Here is a 13,860-nt window from a genome sequence, read left to right as displayed (position 1 = left end):
TCTCATCAGACTGTCCAAACTGATGGAAGTGAGAAATAAACTGAGATCTGCTTCATCTGTTGGTGCAATTGTTCATTGTATAATCAGTAGTCTACCAACCCAATAAGCTAAGCTGCTCAATATAAAATCCACAGTTGTTTAAGTAGTTCTTAGGTCATAGCATATATCATATCCATGAACCTGAAGCTTCTAGAAAATGTGTCACCTCTGTATAAATAAGATTTTGAGATGCTGGAAAAAATCAGTTCCTAATCCTCGTACACATAAGCAGTCCTGTTAGCCTTAGGAACTGTTTGCATGAATGAGTATTTATTTATGTGACAAGAGGATTCTTGTTGTGGCAATGGAATTTTTGTATCTTTATTTTAGTAACTATGAATTATTGTTCACATTAAAAAGAACACATATGTTTGAATAAATAAGGGGAAATGTACTTTGTTAGTAATTATTTTACTTAGATTCTGTTATACACTTTAATATGAGAATATGTTTTCTTCTATGGCTCAGTGTGTCACAGTGCTTCTAATAAATTGTCTTCCTTAACTAGTTTTCCAATCTTTGAAAATCCATATCCTATTGACATTCATGAGTCACCTGTTACCTGCACAGAATATTTTGCGGACTGTCCTCCAGATTTGATTCCTGTACTCTATTCTGTAGGAGCAAAACATAAAAAGCAAGGATACAGCAATAAGGTAAACAAAACCAGTATTTTTTTTAAACAAAGAAAGTAGGTATACAAGCTATGTTTTTCTAACATCTTACCAAATGATTTTCATTTTTCTTCTTTAATAATCACTTTCAAGTTGGTCCAACCAACAGCTTAGCAGGATGCTTACAGCCTGGTATTTGTCCCTCAGAAACACCATCACTTAAGCACAACCATTAATGATCATTTTGTAGGATGTAAGCATTAGGCTGCTGGACTTAAGCCTAATCAGATTGAGTGAAAGGAAAGCCATCAGTGTAGAACTCAAATTTGTAATGGTAAGTTATTTCTATCAAAGAAAAAAGTGAAAACCTTGTAACTGAAAAAAAGTTAGCATAAGACCTTCAGTGGAAGTTGAGGGTTGACAGCATGTCTGTGAGATTTTTATTAAATAGGGATATCAATAATTACTTTACTGAGCTACCAAAGTCTTAATGTAATGCTTTTAGAAATAGGACAAGCTGCAGAAATAAAAAGAGGAAATGCACGTATATGTTTCAAGCATTATTCAAGTTTATATTTTGACTAGAACTAATCCATCATAATAAATAAATTAGAAAAAATACAGGTAAACCAATCAGATGTCATCAGTTTCCTATTCATATTAACAGAAGTATTCTCCTTGGAGCTGCCTTTTTTTCCATGAACTAAGAAACTGGACCCTGTCTACTTGGTTTGGATCTTGATTCAGCAAAATACTTCAGAAAATATTTTTTTGCTCTTCTTTGAATTTGTCTGCTTATCTGTCCTTACCTCATACACATAGTTTCCCAAACTTTTTGCCACCTGTGTGCATTCATTGCACACCCTTTTGTCCCCTCACTTTGTGTACATACAAACATATACTCCCAATGTAGGTAGCCACTCATTTGCCACCCACCCATTTCTGTACCCACAAGCATCCACTCCACATATCCACGTAACCAGTTTGTCCTCCCAGCTTTTTTCCACCCACTCATACTCTGCACACATCATCATCCATCCACATCCTGTATCCTGTATCCTGTATCCATACATGTCAATCTTTAGGCACAGACCAGCATTTTGCTCTACCAGCCTAGACCAAGGAAGAGAATGGAAGTCTTGTCACTAGGAAACAAAAGGCAGAGAAGAGATGATGATGTCATATGTTCTATAAAATTTGCATTCCCTTGTATCTTGTGGCATCATGCTCAGATATTTCTGTCTGGGCCAGCTTCTTCAGTAGTCCTCATCCTTCAAATACTTTCTCAGTCTATTCAGTGTCCTATAGAAACTCCAAGAATCAAGCCATATGAAGAGTAGCAGAACTATTTGCTACTCCTGCTTCTAGTTCTTATTTTGGATTGTTGAGTGTTGGCTGTGCAGAAATATTTTTAAAAGGTAGAGCTTTAATTGATAACATTAAAATGTTGGTAAGTTTCAAAAGCCTTAATTGATAGTATAAAAATGTTCATTAAGCTTTAAAAGCCTTAAGTGCTACACATTTTTGTTCCTTTTATGAGTTGTATTGCTTTTTGGAGGAAGATGTTGTCTGCTGCTGAGTTTAAATATTAACCAAGGAAGGTTCATCAGAAGTAGTTGTGATCTCTGTACTCTTTTTGTTTGTTTAGGAGTGGCCTATCAGTGGTGGAGCATGGAACCTTGGAGCTCAGACATATCCTGAAATCATTATTACAGGGTGAGAATGAAACTGAGGATTGGTGCTTTTAAAATTTTAGTGTCTACAGCTTTTGATTGCGGGTTAGCTATAGCTAAGAGTTGACCCTTCACAGAGCATGCATATCCTGCCCTCTTCATTTGAGGTATGTAGTTTTTTCCCTTGTGCAGAGTCACCACAGAAATTCCCATTTGCTCCAGAAAACAGAACTTTATATTTGGGGATGAAATACCATTAAGAATTATCATTTGAGGCCCCGGTGTTAGACAGCAATTCTATACGCTTGTGAAGGTGAGTTCTTTGGAAAGGAGAATCCATTGCAAGAGGGTGTTTTGGCCATGAATGGCACAGAGAATAGCTTTCAAAAGGGGAGCAGCTGTTCTTCTGTCGCTGTTGTTCTTTGGCCTTCGGGGACTTTGTATTTGGGGACAGTGAGTGTGGTGCACTGGGGTGAATTTCACCTTGTGAGTGGAGACACAGCCCCATAGCGAAAAGGCGTAGGAAGGCTCCGACTGCAGTCGAAGCTCCGTGAGCAACACCTGATGCGTTTTCAAGGGCCAGGCTGTAAAGCAAAAGCTGTTCAGCTATGACACACCCTGCGTTTCCCTCTGGTCTCAGCCATGCTGATGATAGCGATATATTTGATAAATTGTTACTATCAGTGATACTTAACACCTTGTTTTTAAAAATAAGATTATGATGTGTGCAATAGTACCAATAAGGTGATGGAGGACTTTTTCTCATTTTAAAGAGAAATGTCTCCTTTTTCCAGCTTTACTTTGGGGATGATTTTATGTTAATAAAAAGAACACAGCTCTAGGGTGTGACCCTAATACCCTACCTGTAATGGTCCCAGGGACATGGAGTATGCAAAACAAAGTTACCCTCTGTCCTTTCAACGTCCGTTATACATGGCATTTTTAGAGTGTGAAGGCTTGAGGCTGGCCCACTGCAAAGCCAAAAGTGCTGTAACTTGGTGCTGTCGTTAGTATGGGAATTAATTTCTTGGTGTTACGATCTTAAAGTTCATTGGGGGCTTAGTTCTTTGTAGGAAATGCATGAAAAAGTGTTTTATTAACCGAATAAAAATAATAACAAAGTATTTTCTTATGTTTAGTATATATATAATTATATATTGTCAGTAAGACATGGAGAGTTACCACATGAGAAAAACATAGGTTTTCTGCTTATGTTTATCACTCACTGAAAGTAGAAGATGTTTTAGAATTGCATCTTGTTTTAACACATTTAATTTTTATATTTTTTTAAGCCATGCAGATGGATCAGTAAAGTTTTGGGATGCTTCTGCCAGTAAGTTTCTGAAGTTCACTTTTATATAATATTGACAAGTCACATGCAGATATATATATATATTTAAAAAAGCACATGACAGCTAACAGTATGAGTAGTAATACCTGAGATGATATAATCGGGAATAATGAGGTTAAATTAAGCAATTTTTTATTAAATTAGGGAAATAAACTCTGCTAATGAGAAATATTAGACAGAAAAAAGTGGAAGTCTTTAAGCGTAATGAAAACTCCAGATCCAATATACCAAAACCTATGAAGGATGGAGTGTTGGTTAAAAATCCCTAGGACATAATCTTCTTGTGTGTCTAAGAGTGGGCTCAATTTGATCTAATATTGTCACGTCTGTTCTATTCTGAGTACAATACAGACTTTTTTACAGCTAAGAAAAATAAAATACAATAGTACATCTTGATACACGTCTAACCTGGTGAGGGTGGAGAAGACCTAAATCTTTTCTTGTCCAGTCTCAAGTTCCAGGAAATAATTGGGAAGAATTTCCATTAATCTGAGCAGGAAAAGGTTTCTGAAAATACTTGTTCCATACATTCTTACTCTAACTACAGATACTAAAACCCAGCATTTTCCTCTACAGAAAATATGGCATTTATTAGTAAAATATATTTATTAAATATATACAAACCGTTTGCTTGAAGGCTAAAATATTCTGGTTCAAATAGTGTGACTGTGGTTCACAAAAGTCGCAGTAGAGTTGTCTTGTATTCTGTCTCTTCTGTGGTACAGGGATGTCTGGGTAGAATATATGAGGTATCAGTCTCTTAAATAGTGTTAAAAAAATTTCTGTATGAAATGTTAGGCATAGGGAGATTTAATTTGACCCTAATACCCTACCTGTAATGGTCCCAGGGACACGGAGTATGCAAAACTGCCTGCTAATTCCACGTTGTGCCACAGAATTGTAATGGTTAATACTGCTACCATTTCCAGCCAAATACAGGGAACGTTTACAACTTTTTAATGTCAGCTGAACCTGGTGACTTTGTCAGGTAGTTTTCTTTTTGCCTAATACCAAATATTTTCACTCATCAGGGTGGACAAGGAGATAATGAGGATTTCCAAAGCCTCACCTCACAAAAGAGTTTTACATAAGCATGTCAACTGAACATGACAATGAGTCGGGTTTTTATAATATAATATAATTTTATTATATAATTTGTCTATTTGGAAATGGAGGAAAACCAGATACATGCAGCTTAGAGTTTACATCTTCCAGTATTTTCAAGTTGTGAACAGCAGGAAGAAAAAAATGCAAATGCGGTCAACAGGAGTTTTATCTGCAAAGACAGAAGTTTGAGAGCATTTTAATATGAACAAAAATAGGATAATGACTTTTATTTAGAGAAGTAGTGTGAGGCATTAGACCTTGTCTTGTGCATATTTCATTACTTATGCTCTTGACAACAATGTGCAAATACAGGCATTAAAGTTCGGGTGAAGCAATACAGACTGTTGCAAGACCCCAAAGCATTTAGCGTACAGTCTGCACAGGAACCAGCGTGCTAATGGTTGCATCTCTAACCCTGGCAGAATGGGGAAAGGAAAAAACTTATCATAGGGAATATAAACATAACCCACTAATGAATCTCTACCTGCTGCAATAGGAGTTTCTCTGAAAGGTAAAAGCCTAGATGATCGTGAGTATTCACAATCCCTTCAGCAGTAATGGTACTTTCAGTGCATCTCTTGTGTCCTGGTCTTAGTCCTGCTGTTCAGGGCGTGTACTGCGTTACTGGTACCATACTTGGTACTTCTTATTTACAAGGGTTTAATTGTTACAAGGTTTTATTATTTACAAGGTCTTCACTTTTTTTTAATAGAGTTCAAATTTCATTTGAGATTTCATGGCAAACATAATATTCTGCTGGTATTTGAAGGCACAAAATACTGTGCTTCTAGTCATGTTTTAATTGTGTCATTTTGTATCTGAAAGCATAGATTTGTGGGAAAAGGGGAGTAGCTAAGCCACTGAAACAGATTTCCAAATGTATCTTTGCTCAGAAGTCATTGCAGTTTCTTATTTGCCCTTGTGCAGACGATGCTTAGTGATTCACAGATGCACAGAGAGTCTCACCTTGAACTTAAGTCCTATGGTTCTGTGATTCTGACCCAGTATGTGTGGACCCATGACATCTGAAGTGCCACTCTACATTTCCCAGTGGGACTGAGGGCTTCCTGAGGCCTCTTGCACTGCCACAGAAGGCAGGCAGAATTATGTGTTCGTTACAGAAGCCCTGGCTTCTGTAATTTGTGAAAATGTGGTGGCATTTTTTATGCTAAAACTTTTTGTACATATACAAAAAAATATATGCTAAAACTCCTGGAATATATCTGCAGTGCAAAATGAAAATGTCATTTTGCTGTGTATGTCACCCTGTTACATAACTCAAACGCCGTTTTTTCATCTTCTTGTTGCTCTTGTTACACAAGCTGGCTAGGCTGATCTACCACAATTACACTAACAGCAGTGGCAGCTTTGCCTTTATCTATATACACACTTTTATAGTTGCTGCACCTGTCTGGCTTTTTTTCTGACCTTATGCACTTATTAATTAATGCCACTGATAAATTAATGTAAGAGTAGTAAAAAACAGGGAGGAATGTCAAGAAAACAAAATGAGGTTAATTATAATCCCTCCTTTACCTCCAGAATTCACTGCAATGGAATTCTAGTCTTGACAAAGATTTTGGATGTTAAGGTTCAATGTACAGGTATAAATACAGATATAGTTACTAGTCAGGAAATAAAAAACATTTTAGAACTCCTGTTCATTCGGAAAGTGTTTGTGTTACTCAGGCCACATAAATACTTGCCTAATGTTTTCTCTTGAAGTGCCATGCAGTCTTTACATTCTGGCCAGACAATAACCTCAGACAAACAAAATCTTCGTTTCACATCTCATTAGGAAAATGGCAGCATTATCAGAGCCTCTTTATAACATTGAGTATAAGCCTAATTATAGACATAGTGGTTGATCTGTGACATCCTGGCCTAGAAAGTACTGTTTCACAGACCAGTATCTGTTTGGGATGTATTAAATACATAACCTACCAGTACTGTGTACCAGAATAATATCTGTATTGTATAATACCCATCATCTTCTCCTCTTAGGCCTTCCTAAGATTGTTCTGCCACAACTGAAAGGAAAATGGGAACTGAGGAATTTTATAACTGATTTGCCTCATGTTAGTTATTCTTATATGTTTTAATGTATTCCAGTTACTCTACAGATGTTGTACAAATTAAAAACATCAAAGGTCTTCGAAAAACAGAAAGTGGGAGAAGGAAAAGCAACAGCTGAGATTGTGGAAGAAGATCCTTTTGCTGTTCAGATGATGTGTTGGTGTCCTGAAAGCCGAATTTTCTGTGTGGCAGGAGTTTCTGCATATGTGGTTGTTTACAGGTTCAGCAAACATGAAGTAAATACTGAAATTGCAGTAAGTCCTTCAGAATTTTACTCTTATAAAAGAACATAATTTCTAAATTGCCTTGCTGTGTCTGTGCTCGTATAATTGAATAAAATTAATATCAGGCTGTATAAATATAGGTTTAGGGACATTCCATTTTAAACCTTTTGAGTGAAATCTTGATCCTACTTGTTAGTGACAAAAATCTGAGTTCTTAGGAGCCAGCTCTCTAGTTTTTTGCTTCAATAGTAACCAATAGTACAGATTTCAGACATAGTTTTCTTTTAAGACTTTATGATACAGTAAATCTCTGTTGTGTTTACCTGCTCTAAAAATAGTGGCTGCTATATGTTATTATCAGATAATGTAGATTGTGTACATACGTAATAACACTCTTTTTAACTCAAGTATTTAATCTCTTTAATTTATGTTCATAGTGTTTGTACCACAAGGGGACTGAAAATTATCACTGGCTTTAAAAAAATAGAGATTTATGTTTTTTTCTGGCTTGTGCTGACTTTGTTTCCCTAAAAATGGACACTACCTGTAATACCAGATTATTTGTGGCTAAGCACTTGTTATTTCCCTAAGCTTTCTGTTGCTTTATCCTGTTCAAATACTCCTTTTCGTGTCTTCACATCTTAAGCAGTCACCTTATTTCAAATAGAATCACACAGTTCTTGTTCTTTTAACTGCACCACAGTCACCTTGTACTTACCACTGTAGTACAGCAAGTCTGACTTTGGTTTAAAACTTGCATTTTTGCACAAGAGCCACAACCACTGCTAACAGCAATTGCTGAACTGCATTTATAGTGTAAAACATTCTTCCTTAAGACTGAAAAGTTTAACAGGAGTCTACTTTTAAAGCAAAGCCAAACTAAACATGACTGCCTGTCCTTCAGCCTTGCCACTCTCTGGTGCTGGAGAACAGTTTGCACCTCAGCCACTCTCTTGCCAGAAAGTATTTCTTTGCGTCTGCCAGCTCTCAACAAACCCCAGGGGCCGACCCAACATTTCCCTATCATTTTCCACTGTTTTTTCCAGTGGTTACAGTTCTTTTCCTTTTCACACTATTTCAATGTGCTTTAGAAAGTCTGTAGTTCTAGCCTGGCAAAAACCTGTCATTTTTGGCCTGTAGCCATGTGCCATCTGGTAAGGAAATTCATTACCTATAGCTGTTCTGTTGCTTTCCTCTCATTTTTTTCCCTCAGAGGCAATTATTAAACATATTGAACGTATCCTTTCAGGAAAGTCTTAAAACTAATGAACAGTAATTTCACGTTACTGATCAGCTATGTATAATGCTGGTGAAATTACTACATTTCAGTATTCTTACATTGTTCCATAGCAAATGCACCTTATCTTTCATTACCTATCATTTAATTTCTTTATTTTGGGGTTTTTTACTCTTGTGGCTGAAGTGCATCAGATCTGATGTTTTCCAAAGTGTTATAATATGTGCAATTTAACAGTTTCTCAGATTTCATCCGTAATTAAGAAGCATGTATATGAGGAATTGTTCTTTGAAGAGTTACTTTAATGTTATCGGATCTTGGTGGCATAGTCACTGAGTTCCCCTGGGTTTTGTGCATCCCTGAGATGGGCCTCATCTCTTGGTTTTCACATTTTTCCTGTAGGCATTCAAGTCTTCACTCTCAAAAGGTGAGGATTTTTTTTTATAATAAAAAATACAGGAGTCTTTGTAGAATATGTACCTGACTTTAGGCTGTCTGGCTTTGTCTATACTGAAATCTATAGGATTTCTTTGCTGTCTGAGGTGAGCCCAAGTTCTAGCACTTAGTGTCCACCCTTCTCTAGCAGCCAGCCTGATTGCACCTTCAGTTCAGTACACAAATCCCAGTATTTTAGGGACCCCATGTTGATTTGACTGCCTGATGTCATTGCTGTGGTTAATGGGAAGCTTGGAGGCTACTCAAAGGTTTCTCCATGTAGCAGGGAAGTCTGGTGCTGAATATGCCTTAGAGGCATAGTGATGTCTGGGATTTCCTCAATAGAAGTACTGTTTGCATCATTTCATATTGGAATCTGGAAGCAAGTAGTATGCATGAGACAAATTCTGTGTAATATCCAACGTTGGATTCATTGCCATGCAGTTATGTAAAAAGCATTTGCTGCTGTTTTCTCACCTGAATCCACTCCCTACTGTCTCAAAAGGATATCTAGGTATCTATTAAACATGATCAGTCTTTCCTCAGTCATGCTTCTCTTCAAAGCTCTTGGGAAGAACTATGGGAAAAAAAATTATACTGGCTTGAATGTAGAAATGAGAATTAATGAGCCTAGTGATGGGAACCTCCAAAAAGATCTTTACCGTGTGCCAAAATAAATTGGTGCAACAGTTCTGTACCCCTTCCAAGGTCCAGTCAAAGTAGGGACCAAAGCATAAAAAAAATCCACAGTCATGTTATTAGCCTAAATTTTTCCTTCTCTCTGCAAATGAAGAATAGCTACAACTTAACAAAATTAATTTTAGTAGATAAAGGAAGACAGAGAAAAACATCCAAAGAAGAATGATGCATTTCTAACATGGCAAGCAGAAGAGCATACTCTTCAACAGTTACTGCAGTCCTGCATGAAGATTAAACAGCATTATAAATTGTTTCAGGCAGCAGCAATTACTTCCAGGAGATGAGTTTTTCCTGAATTCAGTATTTCACTCATTAGTCTTTGAAAGCAAATGTTGTCCATAGGTTTCTTTAGCTGAATCAGGCGAAAAAGTCCAAGGATTTTGCAAGGAGAAAAAAAAAAGTGAAATTTTGAGAAAGGACCCTTTCTCTTCTAGTTGAGCAGAATTGCTTCTTTCTGAAGTGTAATGTGTTTTAACACAATGGCTGAGAAATAGGAGAGCCTTCAGTACTGATCTTTATCTCCTGATTCTTATAAAACTTAGGTATTTTCTTAGTCTCTGATCTGGTACAGATGATGTCTCGGTGGGAAATCACTAAGATGGAGTTTGCAGGGTCTACATCTGTAATTGCTTCTGATCTCTTCAAAGTACCAGAACTGAAATTAATATTAATTTAGTAATCCCAAGACCTTATCTCTTTGGGTTCTGTACCTTGGGTTTTATTCTTTTCAAAATGAGCATCTCCTTGGACAATTTATGAGGTAGAAAGAACTGCCCCATATATACCGTGATTCTTTGAGATGATTACTTGTATAGATTTGAGCTCCCTGTCCAGTTTCCCCTGCGTTTTGGAGTCCCCAGTTCAGGAGAACCGTTATCTCTGGTATGTCAGATTTCCTGGGCCCCACCTATGGGAAAACGAGGTTTGTTCGTCAGTACTACCCACGCTGTCAGGTTTCGGCACGCTGGCTACAACATGCCTTGTAGAGACTCTGTTGTGCTGGCAGTAAGGAGGTGGAGTTTTTAATGAATTTGGAAAAGGTAACAGGCAATAGGCAGATAATTTTCATTACATTTATCCTGAATGATGCCTTCTTATGCCAAAATATTATTTATTTGGGGCTCAGTGTTTATCTTCTCTTTTTGTAATAAACTCTGGAAAACTGTATTCTTGCCTTTCACTTACGGTAAAAGCCTTGAATCAGTCAGCACTGGAAGAATGTAGCTGTGTATTTCTCTGTCAGTGCAGGGCAGATGACTAGTTCCTATCCGGGGTTGCTGTCAGGCTGTATAAATAACAAGTGACAGCATTCTTTGCCTGCGAATGATAATGAGAAATGAGGGGGGGGATTTTTTAAAAAAGGCTTGCTGATATTTATTTGAAATTAACAGAACTTTCAGCAGCTTGCTTTGTTAAATTATAACTTAGCTTTTTATTTATTTAAGTCATTAGAGGTACGACTTCAGTATGAAGTAGAAGATATCATTACTCCTGAACCAGAAATAATTCCTGCATTTCCAGATGCCTCTTCCCAGCTTCCTTCTGTAAAGAGCCTTTCAGGCAGTACCAACACTGTAGCATGCGAAGGAACGATGAAGGATAGTATCCCATGTCTTAGGTAAGTCTATGCCATTGTTCAAACATTTATCTTTCTAAAAAAAAGCATTGCTATTGTTGTACTAACAATCCATCAAGTATCAAGAAAAAGAGGTTAATCGTATGTATGCGCCACAAAATGAGAAGAAACCAGAATATGGAACAAACAAAATAATTAAGGCAAAGTAATGAACAAGGGATTTTAAAAGGCTAGAAGTAATTATGAGGAAGGTAAACTGTTATAGTAAAGGTTTGACTGTGATTTTCCAGTATGATCTAGGAGTAAATCTTCATCTCTTACCCACAATTTTGAATGGAACACAAGCACCACAGAACAGATCAAGGCATGTATGAGGATTTGTTTTTTGAGTTCACAAAGAGACTTCCATAGACCATACGTGCGCAAAGCTTTTCCTTGGTTAATTAGTATAACGCTAAAATCTTTCTTTGTGAAGTATATGCATTTTTTTATATGTAAGAGATGGAAACTGTGTTCATACTCATGAAACAATTGTTAAAATATACAGTTATGAAACAGTTGCACTGTGTGGAAGTGTATATATGTTGAATCTTTAGAAAGAAGCAAGTTGTTGTCTGCTAGAGTACATATTGACACTGTTCGGAATAGATTAATACGTTCTTACTAATAAGGCAGATAAATTATGGGCTTGAATAGTTGCAAAACAGAATTCTGTACAAAGCACTAGAAACTGTAATTTTCCAGCAATTATAGTGCACTGCTGATAACAATTGCCCTCATTTTAGTGAATTCATTATTATTTCAGTCTAATTATTATTAAAGATTTAAATGCCTCAATTATTTCAAAAACAGTTTAAATGAACATTCCCTGATTTTGCAGATACTTTGGGCAGTTGAGCTCCTGAAAATAGGATTAGCATTTAAAAGCAATATCGTGACATTGTTCTTGTGAAATTAACAGTATTTTTTGGCATCCCATTCATTTGCCTACCTTATTCAGTCAGGCAGTTGAACCTCAGACCTCAGTTTAACCATTAATATAAGCCATGAAAATCAATAGAAGTGGCAGAGAGAAGTTACTAAAAAAATCCCAATGTGAAATCTATTTATGATACTGAAATCAGCAAGACTGTAATTGATTATTTCAGTGGGTAAGACTTTCCCTTAAGGGCTTCTTATTTGATTTGGTCTGGGGAGAAGACAAATTGTTGATCTTGGAGGCAGGAAAGCTGTAATGGACCTAGTAGAGGTTCTGCTGGTTAATTTTTAGAGGTTTGCTTAACTCCATATGATCTCACGTTAAGCTGCCCAACTGATTTTTGTCCCATTTTACACAAAATAAATGTAAACTTATTTTGACAGAGAAGTGTTTTTTCAAAGTAGAAGTATATATGACTAGGACATACTTCCTCTTACATTTATATAAAAGCATACTGTGTACACTCTCTTGCTTTTCAATAGAGAAAGGCATATAAATATCCACAGTTTTCCCCCAAACCCTAACTGGGTCCACATTCCCTGTTCATCAAAAAACTTCTAAGAATTATGATGATTAAATGAATGTAGTGCTGGAAACACAGATAACCCAGCAGAGACCTAGATGATGCTGTTGACTTTATATGCAAGTCATTCAGGTGGGCAGCAGTACAGAAACTAAGATAGAGTGATAATAACGTAAAGCTACAGCCACCTACACATGCAGGGTGAGTGCATAACTTCAACTATATTGATAATCCACATAAAATTTTACACAGAGACTAGCTTTTAATCTTGGTTCCATTGTGTTGATTTTCATATCTGCTTCTCAACCTTGTCACAGCAAATGAGTGGTGCTCCACACTACGTAATTTTTGCTAGTCAGAATGACTGAATATTTGCTCTGAATAGGTACTAGAAAGAGGGTGACTGAAGGGGCTGAAGCAATGAAAACTTGGCATTTTTTTGTAAACATTACCAAGAGAGGCAGGCAGCAGTGTGGAATAAATATTTCTCTTGCTTATTGTGGAAGATTTTGTAATGAAATATACAGCTATAATAACATAAGAAACTGATGTATTTGTGAATCTGTATGCATATAAATATTTTTGATGTAAATACTGTCATCAAAAAGCTGTACCCAGGATGTAAGTCTTTGTGCCCAGACTTTTAGTATCATCCTAAAATTAGGTCAATCAGGGGTTTTGACAGAAGCTCCAAGTAGCTCCAAAATGATAAAGAACTGTGATTATCTCACAAAGAAAATTAAAACCCAAAACTTTACAACAAACAAATTCAGTGTAGGATAATAAGAACATGTCAAGGAAATCACTGAAATTTATACATTTCTTCTGCGCATACTCCTGTGGCCCCTTAAGGTTTATAGTATCATAGAATCATAGAATGGGTTGGGTTGGAAGGGACCTTAAGGATCCTCCAGCTCCACCCCCCCTGCCCTGGGCAGGGACACCTTCCACTAGAGCAGGTTGCTCCAAGCCCCGTCCAACCTGGCCTTGAGCACTGCCAGGGATGGGGCATCCACAGCTGCTCTGGGCAGCCTGTGCCAGCACCTCACCACCCTCACAGTAAAGAATTTCTTTCTAATATCTGATCTAAATCTACCCTCTTCTAGTTAAAAGCCATTCCCCCTTGTCCTATCACTACACATCCTTGTAAGAAGTCCCTCTCCAGCTTTCTTGTCAGCCCTCTTTAGGTACTGGGAGCTGCTCTAAGGTCTCCCCGGAGCCTTCCCTTCCCCCGGCTGAACAGCCCCAGCTCTCCCAGCCTGTCCCCATAGGAGAGGGGCTCCTGCCCCTGGTCACCTTCACGGCCTCCTCTGGACCTGCTCCAACA

General features: G+C 37.3%; 1 protein-coding gene across 4 annotated transcripts in view; it reads left to right on the top strand.

Annotated features, from left to right (window-relative positions):
• STXBP5L (syntaxin binding protein 5 like) overlaps positions 1-13,860 on the top strand; it is a 209,063-nt gene that overhangs the window by 130,105 nt on the left and 65,098 nt on the right. For all 4 annotated transcript variants that reach the window (XM_040597097.1, XM_040597095.1, XM_040597094.1 and 1 more), the window contains exons 12-16: positions 548-695; positions 2,302-2,369; positions 3,619-3,659; positions 6,897-7,114; positions 10,901-11,073. In XM_040597097.1, the coding sequence (XP_040453031.1) occupies positions 548-695; positions 2,302-2,369; positions 3,619-3,659; positions 6,897-7,114; positions 10,901-11,073 (648 nt within the window). The remainder of the gene's footprint in view (positions 1-547; positions 696-2,301; positions 2,370-3,618; positions 3,660-6,896; positions 7,115-10,900; positions 11,074-13,860) is intronic.

The sequence above is a fragment of the Falco naumanni genome, chromosome 5, assembly GCF_017639655.2.
Source record: "Falco naumanni isolate bFalNau1 chromosome 5, bFalNau1.pat, whole genome shotgun sequence".
NCBI classification, from domain to species: domain Eukaryota; kingdom Metazoa; phylum Chordata; class Aves; order Falconiformes; family Falconidae; genus Falco; species Falco naumanni.
This window is presented reverse-complemented; position numbering and strand designations above follow the sequence as displayed.